At 40.4% G+C, this 23772-nt stretch overlaps 1 protein-coding gene and 1 pseudogene across 4 annotated transcripts in view; one reads left to right on the forward strand and one right to left on the reverse strand.

The window, feature by feature from the left end:
* The window catches only part of DPP8 (dipeptidyl peptidase 8), a 58031-nt gene that overhangs the window by 24186 nt on the left and 10073 nt on the right, over positions 1-23772 (forward strand). For all 4 annotated transcript variants that reach the window (XM_075535905.1, XM_075535909.1, XM_075535908.1 and 1 more), the window contains exons 8-17: positions 941-1069; positions 1629-1690; positions 3538-3638; positions 6097-6274; positions 7114-7273; positions 10284-10363; positions 15123-15275; positions 15542-15677; positions 18424-18569; positions 23334-23480. In XM_075535905.1, the coding sequence (XP_075392020.1) occupies positions 941-1069; positions 1629-1690; positions 3538-3638; positions 6097-6274; positions 7114-7273; positions 10284-10363; positions 15123-15275; positions 15542-15677; positions 18424-18569; positions 23334-23480 (1292 nt within the window). The remainder of the gene's footprint in view (positions 1-940; positions 1070-1628; positions 1691-3537; positions 3639-6096; positions 6275-7113; positions 7274-10283; positions 10364-15122; positions 15276-15541; positions 15678-18423; positions 18570-23333; positions 23481-23772) is intronic.
* LOC142431087 (mitochondrial import inner membrane translocase subunit TIM14 pseudogene) lies at positions 12734-13087 on the reverse strand (annotated as a pseudogene).

The raw sequence follows: 23772 nt of genomic DNA on the forward strand, positions 1-23772 counted from the left end.
CCTACAAATGGGCTTTGGACCTCTACTCCACACTCTCCACTCATTCACAATGATATGATTTTTTGTTCTGCTGATGCCTTATACCTGATCCCTTTGACACCTCATGATCACACAGACTGATGTGCTTCTTCCAAGTGGCCTTTGTTGCTTCTGAGCTAGATGGCCGCTTGTTTATCTTCAAGCCTTTAAGACTCCAGACGCTATCTCCTTTGATAGCCGGGCACCATCAGCTTTCTTCACCACATTTGCTTATGCACCCTATAATATATATTTTACTGATTAAATTTTTATTCTAATTAGGACTTCTTGATAGATTTCATAGCCAACTAATGGATTATAATTAGCTATGTGAACACTTCATATCCTTCAAAAATATATATTTTAAGACATGGCTTTAACTTGGACACTTGAAGACATACAATTTTGCTATAGTTGTATTTGTTAGAACAGGACTTCAACAGGAATAGAGAAACCATTTAAACAACTGGTTTAAATATTTATGTATACATATTCTGTCTTCAGTTTTTGCTCTCTAGAGAGAATAACTTTTTAAAAAATCATTTTATTCGGGCTCCTATAACTCTTATTACAATCCACACATACATCAATTGAGTAAAGCACACTTATACATTCGTTGCCCTCATCATTCTCAAAATTCACCTTCCGCTTGGGTTCCTGGAATCAGCTCATTTTCCTTTTTTTTCCCTCCCCCTCCCTCCCCGCTCCCCCCGAGAGAATAACTTTTAACTAGTAAAAGTCACTTGGCAGTAAGTAACTCATGCTTCTGAAAAGGCTACTTAAGTTTTCATATAAAAAGGTACAAATTTTATACATGAATTATTATTTCACCATAGGAAATCTAATACTAAAGAAAATGGTTGGTTAGGATTACTTTTTGGAGTAATTCTTCTAAATCTTCAATATCTAATTTCCTTTGAAGGTCCTAGTGGTGGCAAAATTCTTAGAATCTTGTATGAAGAAAATGATGAATCTGAGGTGGAAATTATTCATGTTACATCCCCTATGTTGGAAACAAGGAGGGCAGATTCATTCCGTTATCCTAAAACAGGTACAGTAATCCATTGGCATTCTCATTCACTCATTTCCTCTTTCCAAACAAGATTCTCTGCAGTCATCTAAAAGTATAGACAATATTGCTCATTTGTAGTCTTAATGAAAAATGGCTTCTCTCTTCATATACCCTTGGTAACCAATAAATACTTTTGTTTTCCCTATATTCATTTATTTCATATAAGTGGTATCATACAGTATTTGTCTTTTTGTGCTTGACTTCACTCAGCATAACGTCTTCAGGGCTCATCCATGTTGGGGCGTACATGAGGACTTTATTCTTACTGTCAATAGTGCCTCAGTGAACAGTAGTCTACATATGTCTTATCTTCCTTTTTTGAGTTGGAGCTGTGAGTTGGAATTAACTAATTAGCAATGGGTCTCGCTTGGGTTTATACATTAATGTATAAATCGGAGATTCTGATCTGAGAATATTGCTGAGCAAAGGCCTAACATATACAATATTTATGACCTAAGGGTATAAATGAGTAATGTGGCTAAATTAATTTCAGTGATTTTGTAGATAGGTTACTATTCATTTATGTCTCTTTATAAAGGCACTCCAAACCCGAAAGTCACTTTTAAGATGTCGGAGATAATGATTGATGCTGCAGGAAGGGTAAGTGTAGAATGTGGAGCTGATGTTGTCTGTCGTTTGACTAATTCTATTAGGGCCTGAGATACACTTTCTTTTTTTTAAGTCGGTGATTTTGCTGAGACAGCTGTGGTTCATGGTTTTAGAATGACCTAGGTTTCTACTTTAAAAACGTCCTCTTGTTCCTCATGACGAGAATGTGGTGTGCAGATGCGCCACTCCATTCCAGTGGCTCTTGTTTGCCTTGTTAATTCTCCAGATCACTTTTTAACACACACACACACACACACACTCACACACACACACTCACACACTCACACACACACTCACACACACTCACACTCACACACACACACTCACACACACACACTCACACACACACATTCACTCACACACACACACACACTCACACACACACTCACACACACACTCACACACACACACTCTCACACACACACACTCACACACACTCACACACACACACTCACACACTCACACACACACACTCACACACACACTCACACACGCACACACACACACTCACACACACACACACTCACACACGCACACACACACACTCACACACACACACACACACACACAAGGGTTACGACAGAATCTTGCTTGCCACTGTTGTTTGTCCACACATACAACTGTATACACTGCTGAGGCAGTGTTTTTACCTCTAACCTTTTCCCAAAGAATTCGGTAATTTTCTATACTGCATCAAGTCCTCGAGGGACTTAAAATCATGCTCTTTAAAGTGCTCATTGATTTGGGGGAACAAAAATAAGTCTGAAGGAGCAAGATCAGGGCTGTAGGGTGCATGCAGTAAGACTTTCCAGTGAAATTCTTTTAGGACTTAGAACATGTCTTGTTATAAAGAATGAGCAGGTCCATTGTCATGGTGGGAAAAATGTCATTGGCACAATTTTCTTGGCCTTTTTCTCACCAATGCAGTTGTTGGTTTTCTTAAAACTTCTTTATAACGAGCCCCTGTGATCATCCTGTATCCTTTGAGAAAATTTATCAAGGTTACCCATTTGAAATCTCCAAAAACGGTCGCCATAACCCTACTGGGCTAACTTTTTGCCTTAGCATTTAACATGATCAGCAGATCCCCCTCAGAAGGCATTATTTTGAGTGGCATGTACTTGAAGGCACCCCGAGGAGTCTCAGACAAGTGTATAACTGAGAGAGCTTGTCTCCAGCCATCTGCTGTTCGAAAAGACATGTTTCGAAGAGACATGCTTAAATATGTTTTTTTAAATGTTTTGTTAACATAAACTGGAATACTATTAGTAATACTTTTTGATTTGTCCTTTTTTGTGTATTGTGGTTATTGACTGGTGCATTACCTTCTGTGTTAGATAGGTGTGAGGTGCATTGAATATCCTGTATTTCTCATCGTGTTCTTTTCCATTTGGAAGTTAGATGTTTATAAGCATGAATATAAAGTCTAGCCACATTCTCTGATAGACTTTCAAAGAAAAAAGTTTACTTATCAAGAGCTATTTCATTAATACATTACAAGAACATATTTTAGGCTAAGATATAAGGAAATTGAACACTGGCATTTTTTTTTTTTTAGATACTAGACGTTAAAGTGATGGAAACTTGATTTTCCAGTTCTTAGCAAAGATTCTTTTTTTATAAACTCATGAAAAACATTTAGGCTGTGTTGACTATTTACAAATTTTTTTAGGCATAAGGGCAACTATCTAGGTAGCTCAATTTAACTCCAGTTTTGCTGTATCATACATGCCTTTTTAAACTAGGTCTAAAAATGTATCGGTTACAGATAATAGCTTGTCTTGCTACTCATGTTAACTAGATTCCTTTTCTTTTTCCTTTTTGTTTTTTTAAAATAGATTGTAGAGGTCATAGATAAGGAACTCATTCAGCCTTTTGAGATTCTGTTTGAAGGAGTGGAGTATATTACCAGAGCTGGATGGACACCAGAGGGACAATAGTGCGTATGTTAGAGCGTCACCTCCTTACCACTGGTTCAAGAGGCAGGCATGTAGAGTGTCTGTGCTCATAGGAGTGCCCTGCACTTGGAGCTGCCTTCACATGTAAATTTGCAGTATGTTACTTCTGCACCTGGGATTTTTTCCTGAGCTAAGTAGATTTGTGGATTTGTAATTCTATGAGCATTAGCTCTTATTTATTTTGCTTAGCCGTCACAGTTTTGTTATTTGTGGTTATATTTTATTTAATTTTTATTGTTAAGAATGTGTGTTTCCTTGTATAGTTTGAGTGGAAGTACGACTGGCTGATGATGTGCAGTTCTTGACTCGAATGTTCATGGGACTGGCACCTAGGGCCTAGCACTGAGTGAGCACAAAGGAAGAAAGCCGTTCCAAAGGCCACCTGTGGTTTTAGACATTTGAACACTGTACTTTAAATAAAAACTTTTCTTTCTTTTTTATTTAAAATCATTTTTTAGGGTCTCGTACAGCTCTTATCAAATCCATACAGACATCAATTGTGTAAAGCACATTTGTACATTCATTGCCCTCATCATTCTCAAAATATTTGCTCTCCATTTAAGCCCCTGGCTTCAGCTGCTCATTTTTTCCCTTCCCTCCCCACTCCTCCCTCCCTCGTGAACACTTGATAACTTATAAATTATTATTTTGTCATCTTGCCCTGTCCGATGTCTCTCTTCACCCACTTTTCTGTTGTCCATCACCCCAGGGATGAGGTAACATGTAGATCCTTGTAATCAGTTCCCCCTTTCCAACCCACTTTCCCAGTACCCTCCCAGTATCGCCACTCACACCACTGGTCCTGAAGGGATCATCCTTCCTGGATTCCCTGTGTTTCCAGTTCCTGTCTGTACCAGTGTACATCCTCTGGGCTAGCCAGACTTTCAAGGCAGAATTGGGATCGTGATAGTGCGGGCGGGGGTGGGGGGGTGGGGAAGCATTTAGGAACTAGAGGAAAGTTGTATTTTTTATCGTTGCTACATCGTACCCTGACTGGCTCATCTCCTCCCGAGACCCTTCTGTAAGGGAATGTCCAGTGGCCTACAAATGGGCTTTGGGTCTCCACTCCGCACTCCCCCTTCATTCACTATGATAAGATTTTTTTGTTCTGATGATGCCTCATACCTGATCCCTTCGACACTTCATGATCGCACAGGCTGGTGTGCTCCTTCCATGTGGGCTTTGTTGCTTCTGAGCTAGATGGCCGCTTGTTTACCTTCAAGTCTTTAAGACCGCAGACCTGTATCTTTTGATAGTTGGGAACCATCAGCTTTCTTCGCCATTTTTTCTTATGCACCCATTTATCTTCAGCGATCGTATCATGGAGGTGAGCACATGGTGATATGATCTTTTGTTCTTTGATACCTGATAACTGATCCCTTCAGCACCTTGTGATCACACAGGCTGGTGTGCTTCTTCCATGTGGGCTTTGTTGTTTCTGAGCTAGATGGCTGCTTTTTTACCTTCAAACCTTTAAGACCCCAGACACTCTTATCATTTGATAGCCGGGCACTATCAGCTTTCTTCACCACATTTGCTTATTTACCCGCTTTGTCTTCAGCAGTTGTATGGGGAAGGTAAGCATCATAGAATGCCAATTTAATAGAAGAAAGTATTCTTGCATTGAGGGAGTACTTGAGTGGAGGCCCAATGTCCTTCTGCTACCTTAATACTAAACCTATAAATATATGCACATAGATCAATTTCCTCATCTTCATATATAAATATACTTGCATATGTACACATCTTTATCTAGACCTCTATAAGTGCCCTTTGCCTCCCAGCTCTTTCCTCTATTTCCTTTGACCTTTTCCCCCACTTAAACCTCTCCCATGTCCCCCCGGAACTGACGTTCCCATTGCTTTCTCCTCCAGATTGTTCATCTAGCCTATTTTATTTAGACAGACCTGTGGAGATAATAGCATGCACAAAAACAAGACAGAGCAAAACCAAGCAACAATATGCAACAAAACAACAAACCAATGACAAAAAAACAAAACACAATAAGAAAGAAAAGCTTGTCGTTAGTTCAACGACTGTTTGTTGGCCTTTAAGACTGTTTTCCAGTCCAGTCTGTTGGGGCACCACGCCCTGGCCCCAAAGTCCACTTTCAGCATTCCCTGGGGACCTCGTCGCTCCATCCCCTTGCTATTCCGCTGCACTCCTCCAGTGCTTTGCCATGGTGTGGCGGGATCAGATCGGGTGCAACTCCCACACTGTGTCTGGTGGGGGAGAAAACCCCGAAAACTTTTCAAATAAATTTTTTTCAAGGAAGTGCATTTTCATTAGCTCTGAAAGTGATAATTTAGTACATACTAAAGCTGTTTCTTAATGGTGATGAAAAAAAGAATTAGTGTTAGAGGAGGGAGTTGAAAAGTGTTGTTTGCTTTCTGAGATTTTGCTTTATTTCTGGTACTTCTCTTTTATTTGTGTAAATAGTGCTTGGTCCATCCTACTAGATCGCTCCCAAACTCGCCTGCAGATAGTGCTGATCTCACCTGAATTATTCATCCCAGTAGAAGATGACGCCCTGGAACGTCAGAGACTCATTGAGTCTGTGCCTGACTCTGTGACGCCACTGATTATATATGAAGAAACCACAGACATCTGGATAAATGTATGAGTTCTTTCCCTGTCCTTAGTTAAATGTCTTCTCAGAATATTAAAGCAAATTCCGTTTTAAAGCAAATGATCAAAATGAAAAATTTTTAATCAGAGGAACCATGAATGGTATTTCCTTAGAATATTTCAAGCCAGAATGTTGGTTTCAGAATGAACTGGTTTGTCAATCGAAAGTAGATTCTGCCTGCAAATTTGTCATTGAACCTGGCAATAACAGATATTGAATATAGAACCTCTTCATCGGCGCTTCTGAGACAACTTCAAATCAAAGTATCTAGAAGAGACTTTTGCTTTTAAATAACAAACTGTGTACCAAAGTATGCCAATTTAACAGAGAATGATGTAATACAGAGACTGTTTCTCTAGGAAAAGGTCAAGAACATTTTTTCCCTCATCATTTCTACAATAGAATTACTCCCTGTTTCCACAGGTTGCAGAGATGGTGAATAAGGAAATACTTCTGGTTGTATCTTTCTTTTTCTCCGCTTGGAAATATTTATTTCTCATTGGTGAAATCTTTAGCTAAAATAAGATAATCTAAAAAGTCCAAGCAAAAATCTGAATTGTAACCATACCATGGTTACATGATTAATATTTCTAAGTACGTTTATGAAGCCATTTTTCTTGCTTAACTTAGAGGATCCTTGGTGGTCGTTAACGATATGGTCGCAGTTCAAAGGCCCCAGCTGTTCCGTGGGAGAAAAACCAGGCTTGCTTCTCCCGCAGGGAGCTACAGCCGTGGACACTCCCTGCAACAGTTGCACACCGATACTTAACTGAATATTTAGTATTTAGTAATAGAAATGTATGTTAAATAATCTCTTCCTTTTACAGATTCATGACATCTTCTATGTTTTTCCACAAAGTCATGAAGATGAAATTGAGTTTATTTTTGCCTCAGAATGCAAAACAGGTTTCCGTCATTTGTATAAAATCACATCCATTTTAAAGGAGAGCAAATATAAACGATCCAGTGGAGGACTGCCAGCCCCAAGTGAGAAATTCTTCATAATATTTCAAAGGAAACAGTTATTGAGGAGGGGTCAGGGTCATGGAATGTCTCTTCTGTATACTTTATAAGCCTGCATTAAGCTAAAGTTTAAATGCATTTGTACAAATACAGGACAAAATTAAAACAACCCATAAATTATTAACAGTGATGAGTAGTGAGATTACTGTTTACTTCCTCTTTTGCCTTGACTGTAATTTTTAATTTGTTTAACGTGAGCCCCTTTATTTCATATTTTAAAAACTTTTAAAATGTTATACACTTATTAGATTTTTATATAGTAGATGTTCTTTTTTGAAAAAATATTTTATTGGGGGCTCGTACAACTCTTATCACAATCCATACATACATCCATGTGTGAAGCACATTTGTACATTTGTTGCCATCATCATTCTCCAAACATTTGCTTTCTGCTTGAGCCCTTGGTATCAGCTCCTCATTTTCCCCCTCCCTTCCCACCCCCCTCCCTTACAAACCCTTGATAATTTATAAATACTTATTATTTTGTCATGTCTTACACTGTCTGACATCTCCCTTCACCCACTTTCCTGTTGTCTGTCCTCCAGGGAGGGGGTTATATGTAGATCCCTGTAATCGGTTCCCCTTTTCTACCCCACCCTCCCTCCACCCTCCCAGTACCGCCACTCTCACCACTGGTCCTGAAGGGTTCTGTCCTGGATTCCCGGTGTTTCTAGGTCCTACCTTTACCAGTGTGCATCCTCTGGTCTAGATTGGTTTGTAAGGTAGAGTTGGGATCATGATAGTGGAAGGGAGGAAGCATTTAGCAACTAGAGGAAAGTTGTATGTTTCATCGTTGCTACCTGCACCCTGACTGGCTCCTCTCTTCCCCATGACCATCCTGCAAAGGGATGTCCAGTTGTCTACTGATGGGCCTTGGGTCTCCACCCCTCACTCCCCCTCATTCACAATGATAGGATTTTTTTGTTCTTTGATTCCTCATAGCTGATCCCTTCGACACCTCGTGTGCTTCTTCCATGTGGACTTTGTTACTTCTCAGCTAGATGGCTGCTTGTTTACCATCAAGTCTTTAAGACCCCGAGCTGGGCACCATCAGCTTTCTTCACCACATTTGCTTATGTACCTACTTTGTAGTAGATGTTTTTTAAATGCTGCCAGTATCGGCTTTGAAATTAGTTTAGAGTTGCAGCCCTTCATATTGATATAATTTTGTTGCCCAAGGTAAAGTTAAATATTTTGCCAACTGAATTATAAATTCTCTTTGAAAAAATGGTAGTTTTTCTACTAAATGGAAGGATATTCCTAGGGGGAAACGTGGTCCTTTTGTTGGTTTGTTTTAATTATATTATAGTTTTCAACCTTAATAATTATTTTGGAATTGTAAAGACTTTGTAGGAGGTTAAGGAACTCTGGTAATGCTGTCAGTAAGTGCTGGGTTAGTAACCATAGGTCAGCAGTTCAAACCCATCAGCTGTTCTTTGAGAAAAGGATGAGGCTGTCTGCTCCCATACAGATTTACAAAGCTTCAGAAACTATGTAGGGTTGTTGTAGGTCAGAATTGACGTGATTGCCGTGGATTTGGTTTTCTGTGATCATTTAATGGCCACAGAAAAATTCTCAGTAGTATTGGGGTATCTTCAGGAAAAGGTCCAATCAAAACAGTGACTTCCAAGATCCATTGGACCAGTTAAATTCTGATTTTGGGAATTTCAAAGGGGTGAATCTGATCTTGATAGGCTTTTTTGAAAAGGCAAAGGACAATCACAAGGGCTTATTTTGAAGAAGCTCTTGAAAAACAAAATATTGCATTGGTGAGAAAAGGACCAGGAAAGTTGCACCAAGGAATTTTTTTTTCTATCATGACCACACACCTGCTCATTCTCCCCCACCCCCTTCTCCCTGCGGAGGCGGCCATGCTCATTCTTTACGGACTGTCAGAGGAGAATTCTGTTGAGAAATCTTACCTTATCCATCCTATTGTCCCTTCAGACTTCTTTTTGTTCCCAAAACTCAGCATTGAAAAGGAACACAGTTTGTGTCCCTCAAGGATGCCATAGCTGCCCTTTTTTCCCTTACCTGCCCTTTTAACACGGTGGGAAATCAAGGATGCAGAATTCGCTGGGGGGAGGGTCAGAAACATAATAGACCTAGATGAAAAATAGTAAGAAGCAACAGGTTCAAATTAAAAATAAAATTTTTGTCTAGTGAAAGTTTTCATGATAATACAGCAATACTTTTTGACTTGCCCTCATATTATCTGACTGTTAAGTTTATTGTTAAAAACTGCTAAATTTTTATATCTAAGAAGAGAAGCTAAACTGAGTATGAACCCCTGTACCATCTTCCCCTCTCCACCTGTCTCCAGCTCCCTTAGCTGTAGATGGCAACAACTAGAAGAGAGTATTTTCAATTTCTAACCTCCTCCTCAACCACTAATAGATCCCACTCTACCAGGAGAGAATCACAGAATGACAGATGGGGCATGTTGGTATTTCCCTGGTGTATTTTTGCAACATGAAGATTTATATTTTTAATTTTTTCTTTGACTTTTAAAGTAGCCTGTTTTATTGTGCTTCTAAAATAAAAGCCTCGTCAACTCATTTATCTTTGTTTGGCTTGCCAGAAATTTAGGAGTGCAGGTGGTCTTGTTTTTGGCTTTGCTTAGGAATCTGTGTTTTGCTGATTTCCTTTTTGCATGGATCGTTCCATTCATTTATTTCAAAGTATTTGAAGACATTTAAGTTGGATTTGTTTTTAACTGTAAACTTTATTTTTAAATGAGATTAGCTTCACATGGCAAAATTAACCATTTCTGTAACATTTAAAACAACTCTTTGGTTCCCAAACATTTTTATACCCCTGATATAGAACTGGGACTTTTTACTAAGAGTTGAGTTTTTTTGTTTTGGTGGGCGGGTGGCTGAGTGGGGGAGTGGCTAAAGAGAACTACTTTTCCTTGTTTCATTTGCTTATGGTCTGGAATAAAGTACTGAATTGGAATTATCTTTACCTTTAGGTGATTTCAAGTGTCCTGTCAAAGAGGAAATAGCAATTACCAGTGGTGAATGGGAAGTTCTTGGCCGGCATGGATCTAATGTATGTTATTTTACTCTGCTAATGGATTTGGTCAATATCTGCTAGTGTGTGCACTATATAACGTAATATACTTAATATGCTCTTAAAACATTATCAGAGGCTAAAAGAACTCAAATACTTTCAAAGAAAGATTCTTACTTAAAGTTCTAATTCACACCTGTTATAATGCCCTGGTGTTGGAAATTCTGGTTGATAATGATTACTATTTTCTAGTATATTTTTGCTCCTTAATAAGGAAAGGACTTCTGCCTACTTTAAAATTTGGGGCTGAGCTTTTAGCTCGTTTTTTGTTTTTGTTTTTGTGGGTAGGACACGCTCAGTTACAAGATGATCGCTGTCCAACGATCATCTTGAGGTGCTTACTGAAAAAAGGAAAGGACTGGTCCACTTTTTTTTCACCCCAGTGTTTATTGTCGCGTGTGGTAGTTACATAATCTGGTGTCAATTTCTTTTTTTAAATCATTTTGTTGGGGACTCGTGCAACTTACCACAATCCATACATCCATCCGTTGTGTCAAGCACATTTGTACATTTGTTGCCATCATCATTCTCAAAACATTTTCTTTCTACTTGAGGCCTTGGTATCAGCTTCTCATTTTTCCCCTCCCTCTCTCACCTACCCTCCCTCATGAATCCTTGGTAAGGTATAAATTACTATTATTTTTTCATGTCTTCAACTGCCCGATGTCTCCCTTCACCCACTTTTCTGTTGTCCATCCTCTTGGACATCAGAATATGTAGATCATTGTGATCGATTCCCCCTTCCTCCCCACACCTTCCCCTTAGAACCGGTCCACTCTTACAGAGTCTGGCGAAAGTAGCAAGGCTAGACTATAGCTTCTTCATCAAAACCTGCATTTACCTATGTGCCATGTCTCACAGCTGTCAGCTTGTGACTTTCTGTAGAAAGTCAGTGACTTAGCGTTAGTTTTCTTTGGTCTTTCATAGCACATATTTTTTCAGCTTTCAGGTAGGCAGTCAGTTTCACGCACTCATCAGAATGCCGTCATCCCTTATAGATGTGGCACGACGTACAATGAAGGTGATGTGTTCTCCCAGGACTAGTGAAGGTCTCAGTGTGAGGAGGAGAGTTATTGGAGGATTATGTAGAGGCCACTTGTAGTCTCCCAGGTGACCCCAAGAAAGCATAACATCCAGGTCCGTGTTTTACTTGTATTGGTAAAAATCTAGAGTATCACAGTTGACCTTTAGAGTCTGATTTCCACTGAGAGTTTCACGTGGCTTTATGGTTATAAATCCAAATATGTACATTTTTTCTCTTTAGGGACCTTGGTTGCCAAGAGAAAAACCTTTGTGTAGAATTCTGGGTTCAGATAACAGCATTACACTAATTACTACTGCATGTTATCTAACAGTTGGAAGATAAGAATCATTAAATAATAGGAAACCTCAGAATTGTTTTAATGTAGATTTGTACCTATTTGGTCAACCGCATGTGCTTCTACTAAGACTATTATGTTCATTGGTTTTTTTCTATTAATTATGTCATGCTTATTTATGTGATATTTCTTTCCAAAAAAGGGTCTTGTGACTCTGTACCTTCCCAAAGATTTCTAATTGGATGACGCTCTGAGATTTTTAAGCCCAAGTGACCCTAACTGTTGAAGAGAGACTTTCAAAGTGTGGTCCCTAAACCAGCAAAAAAGCATCAGCATTACCCAAGAAAATAACTTGTTAGAACACAAATTCTCCAGTGCCCAGACCTCCGGAATCAGAAACTCTGGCTCTGGGGCTGAGCAATCTGTTCAATAAACCCTCTAGCATCTGGTACTTCTGTTGAATAAGAACTTACCTGAAACAGAAAAGAAACATTATAGATGGAGGAGGGAATTGAGCAGTCACTTCTTCAAGTTGTGAGTGATCTGACTCCTAGGTGCTAAAGAGCAAACAGAACCAAGCCCCACTGCTTCCGATGTGTTCTGCTGTTTTCTGTTATTTGTATTTCTGCTATATGAGCCTATTTCAAGTGCCAAATGTGTGTGTGTTTTCTTTTTTTAATGTTGATGAAGAAGACTCCTGAGGAGGAAAAAATTGACTTTTGAAAACACATGCTTTTAGAAATATACCTGTATATTCTTTGCTGTTTAGCAAATTATTTTGAATTTTTATTTAAAAATTGTGTGAGATGACTGGTAGAAGATTTTTGAAAGGAACGATAGAAAACCACTTACTCAAAATATAATTTGGGAAGAAGAGTAAGTGGATTAACCTGTTTATTTTTACTTTCTTTTTTTAAGTTCTGAATGAAAACTTAAAAGATGCATACTTATCTATAAACTATACCAGTACTGAAACTGTGATTAAGTTCAATTATCTTTTTTTAACTTCAAAATTCATCATACATTTATTTCATTTTTTAGCTTGGCCTTCTAGAAAATACTTAGCTTTGTTGATTTTGGCTGCTGTGTACGGAGACCCTCCCTTATCTGGGAGATTTAAGAGCATAACTCGTCGAGGAGCATCTCTTACTTTTCCTTCATTGGCAGTAGGACTTACACCCAGAATTAATGCTGCCTCCCGTTTCGTCATTTTGGGTTCAAATCCACCTCGGTAATAGCCACCGTGGAAGGCAGATTTTGGTAGACTTTGAAAAACTTGTTTTACTTGAGCCTCCACATGCTTCATGGCTTGCAAACATAACGGCCTGCAAATCCTGCAGCAGCAATGGGCAGTCACCACACCTGCCACCACAGTGCTGGCCATGGCTCTGTCGGCTGCGCTGCCCCCGCTGGGCGCACGGCTCATGCTAGCCCCCGGCCGTGGCTGCCTGCCCCGCGTCTCTACCAGAGAGCCTCAATTATCTTTAACCCAGTAGATAAAATACTCTTAAATTTGTACAAAAGACCAAAAGGCAATGTGACAATGAGAAATATACCAGATGCCGAAATTATGCTCTAAAGAATGCATGAAGGGCTGACGTAAACTACATTATAGGATTTCCCCCCTACTCCCATAGAGTTACTTTAATGAAATAATTCTTATATCTTTTTAAAAAAATAAAAACAAACATTTTATTGGGGGCGCATACAATTCTTATCGCAATCCATACATATATCCATTGTGTCAAGCACATTTGTGCATTTGTTGCCATCATTCTCAAAACAGTTGCTTTCTACTTGAGCCCTTGGTATCAGCTCTTCATTTCCCCCCTCCCTCTCCACTCTGCCCTCCCTCATGAACCCTAGATAATTTATAAATTATTATTTTGTCATCTCTTGCACTGTCCGACATCTCCCTTCACCCACTTTTCTGTTGTCCCTCAGGGAGATTATATGTAGATCCTTGTAATCGTTTCCCCCTTTCCACCACCCCCTCCTTCCCCCTCCTGATATCGCCATTCTTATCACTGGTCCTGAAGGGATCATCTGCCATGGATTCCCTGTGTTTCCAGTTCCTATCTGTACCAGTGTACATCCTCTGGTTTAGCTAGATTTAGTAGGGGGGAGGCATTTAGGAACTAGAGGAAAGTTGTATGTTTCATCATTGCTCCATCGCACCCTGATTGGCTCATCTCTTCCCTGCGACCCTTCTGTAAGGGGACGTCCAATTGCCTACAGACGGGCTTTGGGTCTCCACTCTGCACTCCCCCTCATTCACAATGATAGGATTTTTTGTTCTGATGATGCCTGATGATAATGCAGGCTCATGTGATTCTTCCATGTGGGCTTTGTTGCTTCTGAGCTAGATGGCTACTTGTTTACCTTCAAGCCTTTAAAACCCCAGATGCTGTATCTTTTGATAGCTGGGCACCATCAGCTTTCTTCACCACTTTTGCTTATGGACCTGCTTTGCCTTCAGCGATGGTGTCAGGAAGGTGAGCATCATGGAATGCCAGTTTAATAGAACAAAGTGTTCTTGCATTGAGGGAGTACTTGAGTGCAGGCCCGATGTCCATCTACTAACTTAATACTAAATCTATACATATGTGCACATAGATCTATTTCCCCGTCATGTATATAAATATATTTACATATGTGCATGCCTTTATTTAGACCTCTAAAAATGCCCTTTACCTTCTAGCTCTTTCCTTTATTTCCTTTTACTTTCCTCTTGTCCCACTATCATGTTCAGCCTTCATGAGGGTTTCAGTAATTTCTCTCGGGTACATTACCCTTGGTCATACCCTACTAGGCTTCCTATACCCTCCTCACCACCTATTTGGATCACTTGTTCCCTTGTCCCTGGGTTTATTAATACCACTTCCTTTCCCCCACCTCCCCCTCTCCCATGTCTCCCTGGAACTGTCGGTCCCATTCTTTACTCCTACAGATTGTTCATACAGCCTATCTTATTTAGACAGACCTGCGTAGATAATAACATGCACAAAAAACAAGAGAGAGGAAAACCAAGCAACAAAATAAAACAAAACAACAATCCATTGACAACAAAACTACACAACAAGAAAGAAAAGCTTATAGTTAGTTCAAGGACCGATAATAATTCTTGTATCTTAAAGCACATTTTTTGACTAGATAGGAAACTCTCCCCAACAACATACAATGCAGGTGTAATTTTTTTTACCTTCTTTAGAGCATCGATTTTTAGCGTTAAGTCATAAGATTAACTCCAGTTGATTGGCATCGGTGGCACAAGTCACAGAGTAGCTCAAATGATTCAGAATAAAATGGGGGCCCAAGAATTGTTCTTTTGATTTGATGTTGCCTGTTATGTTCCTGATGTTCCCAAGATTGTGTTAGCACTGATTTTTTTGTTGGTGGTGGTGGTGGTGTTTTGGCAGATCCAAGTTGATGAAGTGAAAAAGCTGGTATATTTTGAAGGCACCAAAGACTCCCCTTTAGAACATCACCTGTATGTCGTCAGTTATATAAATCCTGGAGAGGTGACAAGGCTGACTGACCGTGGCTATTCCCATTCTTGCTACATCAGCCCGGTAGGTATCAAGTCCCTGTGTGAGAAGGGTTATTTGTCATTCAGAATCCCTCTGCTCAGGTAGCACTCTTTTGAATGATGTGAAAATTGCTGAAATTGATTCTGTAGCACTCTGATCCTCTCAGAAAAGCGTTACAAAGCTTGGCCCTAACTTGAGTAATGTGTATGTGCGTGCATGGCCCGCCCACGAGTGCAGCTGTGCCAGCATGTAACCCATCTTTTCCACGTTTCCCTGAGGAAAATAGTAATTGTTGCCCTCTCCCGCAGCACTGTGACTTCTTCATAAGTAAGTACAGTAACCAGAAAAATCCACACTGTGTGGCCCTTTACAAGCTGTCAAGTACTGAAGAGGACACAACGTGTAAGACAAAGGAATTCTGGGCCACCATTTTGGATTCAGCAGGTACTCAATTCCTCTGTCCTTGACCCTAAATAGAATTAGCACAATAGTGCGTTACACCTGTGTTATCTATGCTCATTTTCTAGACTGAGACTTCCCAAATATTGCTGTTCCTGAGATCCGAGCTGCTCAGCTCCTGGCTAGTTCTCCCCACCCCCACCCGCACCTCTGATTTTATCAGCTAATGAATATGATGGGTTCGCTCATGGGGTTAGGCACAGGTCTATAAGAAAGGTCTACAAAAAGATCTCTTTTTTTAGGAAATAAAATTAAGACAACAAAGTAGCAATTAGAAAACGATGTTATTTGTACATTTAGGTGATCTTCCAGATAAACAGATGAGTTTAAATAGAATGTGTATAAGCTTTGGGGAATATATTCCTAGCTTATAGTTATTTTTCTCTTTTAAACCCCTCTGCAATGGCGTGTTCATAAAAGCAAATGCCAGTTGCTCTATATAAGTCAGAGGAGCCCTATAAATTATCCATTTTTTAAACTGTTTACCTTCTTAAATAGTTAGCTGTATCTTGTAACTCATTTTACCCCAAATTCATTCTTCCTGGTAAGTATTTTCATTCAGTAAGGCTTGCTCAGGGAGCTTGAAGCATAGCGGGTGGTAGGTGAGCTGCCGACTCAAAGGTTAGCACTTGGCAAACCACCAGCCGCTCCCCCAGAGAAAGAGGGAGGCCTCCTCCAGTCATCACAGGGACGGACTGGGAGGTGCCCAGAGGCAGCTCCCCTGTCCTGTAGGGGTGCTGTGAGTTAGAACCTACTCCATGGCAGTGAGTTCTGTTATTGTGGAATATTTGCTAAGGGAGCCCTGGTGGTGCCGTGGTGAAGCATTTGGCAGTTCAGAGGCAGAGTGGCCGGCTTAATCGGAGAAATGACCTGACAGCCTAGGGCACGTGTTGTACTCTCATGTACGAGTGCTGCGAGTCAGCATCACCCTGACAGTGCACAGCAGCACCATCTCCTAGTCTCTGATATTCCTGTCACTGGTGTCAGACCTGTTTTAATGTCCACAAGCAGAGTGTAACATTGTCAATTATATTCAGGTACATAGTAGAGGTCTGCATTTAGTGACCCAAAGCCTGATCATGACTTACTTTTCTGACTAGGTTCTGACTGGACTTATTCTCTATTACTCTTCTGTGTAGCAAATGCTCACTGAACACTGTGAGCACGTGAAATTGGTGAAGACAAACTTGTGTTTAATCAGGTTAAAGCAAGCAACGTGTAGTTTGAGTGTAAATGCCTCCTAGGCTTCATGATTCTATTCACAGTCCTCTGTACCTGCTTCTGGAACAGCTCATTAGATTTCTTTTCTTTATCTTTTTTTAACAGTTTTATTGGCTTAGAATTTATGTAGCATGCCCTTCAGGCATTCAATCATTGTACAGTCATTACTGTACAGAATTGTATCGTCATTACCCATATCAATTTGGAACTTCCTGCCCTCCCCCATGGTGAACCCCCTTAAAATGAGTTGTGCGATCACAGTCAGTTCTCGGGCTCCCCCTCCATTCCGGTCTTCATTTCTCATTCGCAAAACCCCCCTTCCCTCCCTGTCACCCAAACCCACCTCTGCATCCCCTATCCACCCTGTCTCCAGGGCTCATCACTAAGCATCTATGCATCCGCTTCTCCTGTGGGTCACAGACTGGGAAACACAGCAGAACCAATAATAACCAAATTCAAAATAAGGTGGGAAGCATAAAATAATAATGTAAAGACCAAAATACAAATAATGAAGAAGAAAGAAAAGACCCTCATCAACAGTCCAAAAGTCAGGGGAAAAATTTCTGTCGTGGATAAGGAAAAATAACTTGCACACAGAACCAACTCAGATTGGGTCTATAGGGAGGTTATCTGGCCAAGAATCAAGTTCGATTCAGCATATTCAAGGTTACAGTGGCCTCTCCCTGACAGCAAAGCTGTTAGAGAGTTTTGCCTGTGGTTACAGCAGATCTGCCAGTGGCTCCATCTGACCAGATATTCTGCATCGCCTTTTACAAAGTGGTGTTCATAATTTTAGCTCTGATATTTTTCCCTTCTCCGTGTTCAAATTTTGTAGTTGTCATCTTTGGATCACACAAGCTGGTGTGCTGCTTCTGTGTGGACTAAGTAGATTCCTTGCTTAGAGGGCTGCTTGTCTGAATACAAGCCTTTAAGACCCCAGACACAATTCTGATTGATAGCCCAGTACCATGTACCTTCTTCACCACACTTTGCTGTAGCACCCTTATCTTCAGTAATCTTTTCATGAAGGTGAGTATCGAGCAGGACCCTGTTATCAGAACTAATTGTTCTTATACTGGGTCTAGAGTTAAGTAGGAGTCCACCTTCCATCTGCTTGTCCATGGGGTTGGCACATCTCAGTTTTACTTTGGCGGTCATAATATGACAAGTTCAAAACCCTATAATAACTGCATCATGAGCAGCTATACACTAATCAGTAACCAAACAACCAGACCAAATATCCAAAAAGAAAGAAAGAATAAACAAAGTCCCAAGAAAATAAGCTACAAGCTGGAAAGCAAAAACCATAGAAACAAAAGAAGTACAGTATTGTCAATCCACCCTCCTGGGGTATATTAGATTTGAATATTTCCCCTCAATTTTTTAGCCTCTCATCTGGAAGGAGGATGATGACTTATTTGTGTGGGGGTGTGTGTTTTCTTCTTCCTTGCTCTCAGATTGTAGCGCTGCTTTAAGACCTCCTTTCATAGATTGTATTACCTCCTTGCAGGTCCTCTTCCTGACTACACCCCTCCCGAAATCTTCTCTTTTGAAAGCACTACTGGATTTACCTTGTATGGGATGCTCTACAAGCCTCATGACCTGCAACCTGGAAAGAAGTACCCCACGGTGTTGTTTATTTATGGTGGTCCTCAGGTGGGCATATTTCCATACCTACAGACATGTGTATGCATTGTATATCATTTAGGTGGTTTGTGTTTAAAATGTCTTCTACACTTTGGGGGTTGAGCTTTAGGCATTGTTTGGCCTTTGCTATACTCAGCGCTCATCTGTGTTCTTACTTGTTTTGTTGTATGGCTAATTTGTAAATCAGTATATCGGTTTCTCAATTTACAATGAGAGCTATACCTGTCATGTGGAGTGAAGTATTGGTGTTGGTACACATAAAGCTGTCTGTGTAGGAAATGAAGTTAGGCAGTTAAATTTCTGGGTCAATAAGGAGAGTTTTAACAGATGTTTCCGAAAGCTTTGGCAGTTTAGGGACTCCTTCCTTTCTTCTAAGGCTGTAACTCTTGTGAGCTGTGGGAGCAACTTGAGTGTTTGTATCAGCTAAAATTAGGTAACCGATAGACTACTCTTCTCCATGGAAGAAGTTTGTACCTTTATTTTCCTTTTCCTGGTTTAAGTATTAGCACGTGAATATTGAGAAATGCTAGTTAAATCATCAGCCACTTTCTAATACTGCAAAGAATGGCAGTCACGAGCACCCATAGGGGCGTCTCTACTCTGTCCGATAGAGTCTCAATGCGTTGGATTCGAATCAGTGGCAGTAGGTTGAGGTGAATTGACTGGACATGGTTACATGGAACCCTTAGGGAAATTGAAATGTTATTATAGTACATAATAGGTACTATTAAAGGTAATACTGTTCTTAAACCCAGTGATTCTGTATCTGGAAATGAATCTAAGCTATCCAAAAATTAAAGTCAAATGTCAACTTAAGCCATAAAATAGCAGATGATGATCATATACGATCAGTTAAGTCACTTTGCTACTGTTAAACATGTTTATAAACAGACCAAACAACACTCACCTTCATGTAATATTCATCTACATATAAATTCAGAAAGCATTACATTGGAATTTCCTTAACAGCTAAAGCTAGAATCTTTGTAGATTTAATTAATCATAAGGAGCCCTTTGGCCTAAAATGATAGCCAACTCGTTTTTATAGTATCTTTCAAATATATATTACTTCTTCACTGAGAAAGACAAGATACTTCTTACTTAGCCTTACATAGATAACAAAATATGTGTTTTGATAGTGTCCTCTAATTTCTGTTTTAAACTGCTCTGTGTGCTAAGTCCTTTTTTTTGTTTGTTTGTTTGTTTGTTTCAAAAGTCTTTAGCCAGTGTAATTGAAACAAAGTGGTTTGGAGTGCATAAGACTACAGCTGTACCTTTGCACAGAAACAGCCATACTTGAAAGCGAAAATGAATTCATGTGCTTTTTAAACATCCACAGATGAAATAAGATGAGTTGTTGATTTTTGGTTCACGTATTCTCGGAGGCATTCAAATTTGGTGGTGTCGTAAGGAATAGTCTGTTAGGCCCTTTTTCCCTTGGGACTTCCCATGACACAGTGTCTCTTGCACTTCAGCCACTTGGAGATCATTCATCTCCTTGTTTGATGGCTCCATGGAGTTGGTTATAAAGAGACTCCTCAGTGTGAAACATGGTCTTTCCAGTAACAACCCGTGGCCTTGCAGAATTCAGCTAAATCTTATCAGAGTGAGATGTGCATGCAATCTTGTATGTTCAGGTAGAGTGGTCAGAGCAAGCCTTCGAACCAGTTAGTTCTCTTACAGTCAGCGAGCATAGTCATTGCCTTGCAGCCTGGTGGTGCTGGGACATTCGTGTTGTAGTGCTAGCCACAAGCTCAGCAGTTCAATCCCACCAGGAGCTCCGTGAGCTAAAGATGAGGTTGTCTTCTTCTGTAAAGGTTCGCACCCTCAGAAACCCTCTGAGTCAAGATCAACTCAATGGCAGTGTGTCTGTGGGTTTTGGAGACATGCAGCAGTGCCCCTCAAAGATGGTGACTGACACGTGCAAAGTAGCTCATTTGGTTGCCACCTTGCAGTGGGAAGACTGCCTTTTTCCTACTTGGGTCAAAATCCCACTGTAAGCACAAAGGATTTGGTGGTTGTGCAGAGCATATACTTAGGGGCCATGGCAGGACTGAAGTTCATCAAACTAGTTAGAAACTCTGGGCCACAGTGAGAAACTGAAAAGGACCTCATGATTGGTAGAGAGTCAGTGGAAAAGAGGAGGGCCCTCCATGAGATGGATGTCATCATGGGTTCAAATACAGCAAGTAGGAGAATGGCAAAAAAGCAAAAGTGAGAATCTGAAATGAATTGTGTTATCACTAAATTCAAAGTGAATCTGTATAGCAGAAGCATGTAAAATACAAGAAACACAAGAAAAGCAACAAATCTTTCCCATTGAAGTCTTTAAGACTTAAATCTTTAAACTCTCCATTAATAATAACTGTTGTCTTTTAAGTGTTTACCAAATATGTGTGGTCCTTCCTACATGCCAGATACTGTTCTGCAAATACAAATGCATAAGAGAGCAAGTTTGGTGGTTGCAGGACACAGATTTTAAAGAACTGATCCCCAGGAGACTTTGTCATTCCTACTGACAAAGGGCACCATGTGTAAGTACTTTCTTCCAGAAGTAACAGGCCCCCGGGCTATGAATTCGAACCATTGACTAGGGGAGAGTTTCCATCAGACTATAGAGCTGCTTGAGATGAGCCCTGGTGGTACAGTGGTTAAAGCACTGCTAACCAACAAGGGGGTGGTTTGAACCCATCGCATGCTCTGCATCTGTAAAGGGTGTCGCTTTGGCCAGCCCTCTCTAGCCCTGTCCAGGTGCTGGGACTCAGCACTGACTCAGTGAGTGGGAATAGAGTCTGTGCTCGAAAGTAGACCAAAAAAACCCAGGTGATTTTCTTCAAATGTGCCACAGTTTTTTCTTCTGGGCCTAGTATTTCTTGTCTCAGCTTCCTACCTTCACAAACAAGGACTTCTGCCCATCAGACTACCTCTTCCCAACCAAAGATCCTTCTTTTATCTCCATTTTTCATTCATTCATTTAGCAAATGCTTGTTGAGTTTCTAATACAAGGCAAGGGGGCTCCAAAAAGTTAATAAAACTATTCCATTATCTTTTCATTAATTCAATTTCCCACAATTTTGAAGCCCATACATGTGTCAGGTGCTATTCTGGGCAGTGAGGATTTCACCGTGACAAGTCAGACTAAAGTCTAATCGTGTGGAGCTTAATGGGACATGTAATTAACAAATGGACATACAAGGGTGGGGGCCTTCAAAAAGTTAATTGGGGATGGAGCTAGATAAAAATAGAAGTTTTCTGTGAACTTCATGAAGCCTCCTCTCATGATACAAGCTTCAGATAAAATAAAGAAATTAAGCTGACCAGAGGAATAGCAAAGTTACTTGGGTGAGTGGGGAGTAGTCCTAATAGGACAGTCCAGGGAAACCCTTCCAAAGGTACACAGGACGGAAGAAAGGAGCCAGCCAAGGCCTATGGGAGAGAACTCCCTACAGTGGTGACAGTTCATGGAAAGACCCTGTGGGGAGGACCTTCTTGCTCTAGCGGATAGCAAGGGGACCAGTTTGGTTAGAGTAAAGCAAGCAAGGGGGAAGGAGACTAAAAGATAAAGTCGGAGGTACCCAAAGGCCATGGTAAGGAGTGTAGACATCATTCTTAAAGGTAAAAAACGGTAGTTGTTGGAGGGAGCCAGACAGCAAAGTCTTATCTGATTGACTTTTTTAAACAAAAATCACTGCCTGCGAGTAACAGACTCTAGGAGAGGGAGAACAGAAGCTGGAAGGGCCCTTTGGCAGTTGTTGCAGTGGTGCTAAGCATCCAAAAGTGCAGAGAGAAAGGGCTTTTATCCCTTGCAGAAGTAGCCCGGTAAACATTCAGTAGATGTGTTTTGTTGTTCTTGTTGAAAATAGCTGTGTTGATTCTTACCTAAGTTCTAGCTGATGGAATAATGTTCCATTGGTTTCAGCCAGAGACAACTTTTTCTTCCTCATTTTTCAAAACCCTTTTTCATAAAATATCTATCTTAATGCCCATCAGAATTTGAACCTTTAAACCTGTTCACTATGTATAGCCCTCTTTTTACTAGTACATTTCATTTCGCAATCATTTTGAAATAAAGGGTTTTTTGAAGCATAGTTTTTAAGGTGAGACAATGAGTTTTAAATGATCCGATTGCATGCCAGTGGTTAGTGAAACGGGAGAAAGGGAAGCAGAACACGCACCGTGTTTCATGAAGTTAACCCATCCCTAGTGGAAGCAAACTCGGAAAGTGGATTAGAGCACATAGGGACGAAGCACCCCTTGGAGGGGGCAGGCACTGGGACCACCCAGGGGGCCTGCAAAAGTAGACAGCTACAATTCATCCGGGAGTAGGGGCTATAGTACAAAAATGTTTCGTTGTTAGGAGAAGGCTGAGTAAATTTTTTTCTGCAAAAGAGGTGGTAGGTCAAATAAGTTTGATAAACTGTGGACTAGAGGGAAGATGATCTTAGTATCTCTCACTAGAATGAGAATTATTTTTCAAAGTAGAAGTAATTATTTTTGTAAGTTTTCTCTACTGGGTAGGTTGATTCTCTTGTATGTAATTCCCTTGTATGTAAAAGTCTAATAGTTTTGAGAGTGAAGTTATTTAAGTAGCAAATTAACGTGAAAACATTAACATTATTTTCAAAATGAATCACTTAAAAATGATATTAAAAGACAAAATAATCACACGCAAAAATATAAGTTTTCTACTGTTTTGCAAAATCCTGCCACACCTTTGTGTTTTTGTGTGCTCACCGCATAATGGACTTGACTCAAGTTGTATTTCTTCCTCAGGTCCAGTTGGTGAATAATCGGTTTAAAGGAGTCAAGTATTTCCGCCTGAATACCCTGGCCTCTCTGGGCTACGTGGTTGTGGTGATAGACAACAGGGGATCCTGTCACCGAGGGCTTAAATTTGAAGGCGCCTTTAAATATAAAATGGTGTGTGAACCTTAAAAAAAATGTTTTTTAAAATGCCATTTTCTGTTGCCTTGTTTGCTGTGAACCCCAGAGAGGGTGGGAAGAAGGGCTGGGCGTGGGGTGAGCTTGGAAGGGAGGGACAGCTATGTCTCCAAACTCTAGGGAGGCCGCCTCACATCCCCTGCCGTAACCCTGGAGCTGGCATGCCCCTTTCTGTCTTGTACGCTCACCTTGGCCAGAAGGCAGCAGTGTGTAGTTTCCAGCATCCTGTGCGTACAGGGAAGAATAATTGAGATTTGTTCTGCCCTCTGTG

This window comes from Tenrec ecaudatus, chromosome 17 (genome assembly GCF_050624435.1).
Source record: "Tenrec ecaudatus isolate mTenEca1 chromosome 17, mTenEca1.hap1, whole genome shotgun sequence".
Taxonomy (NCBI): Eukaryota; Metazoa; Chordata; class Mammalia; order Afrosoricida; family Tenrecidae; genus Tenrec; species Tenrec ecaudatus.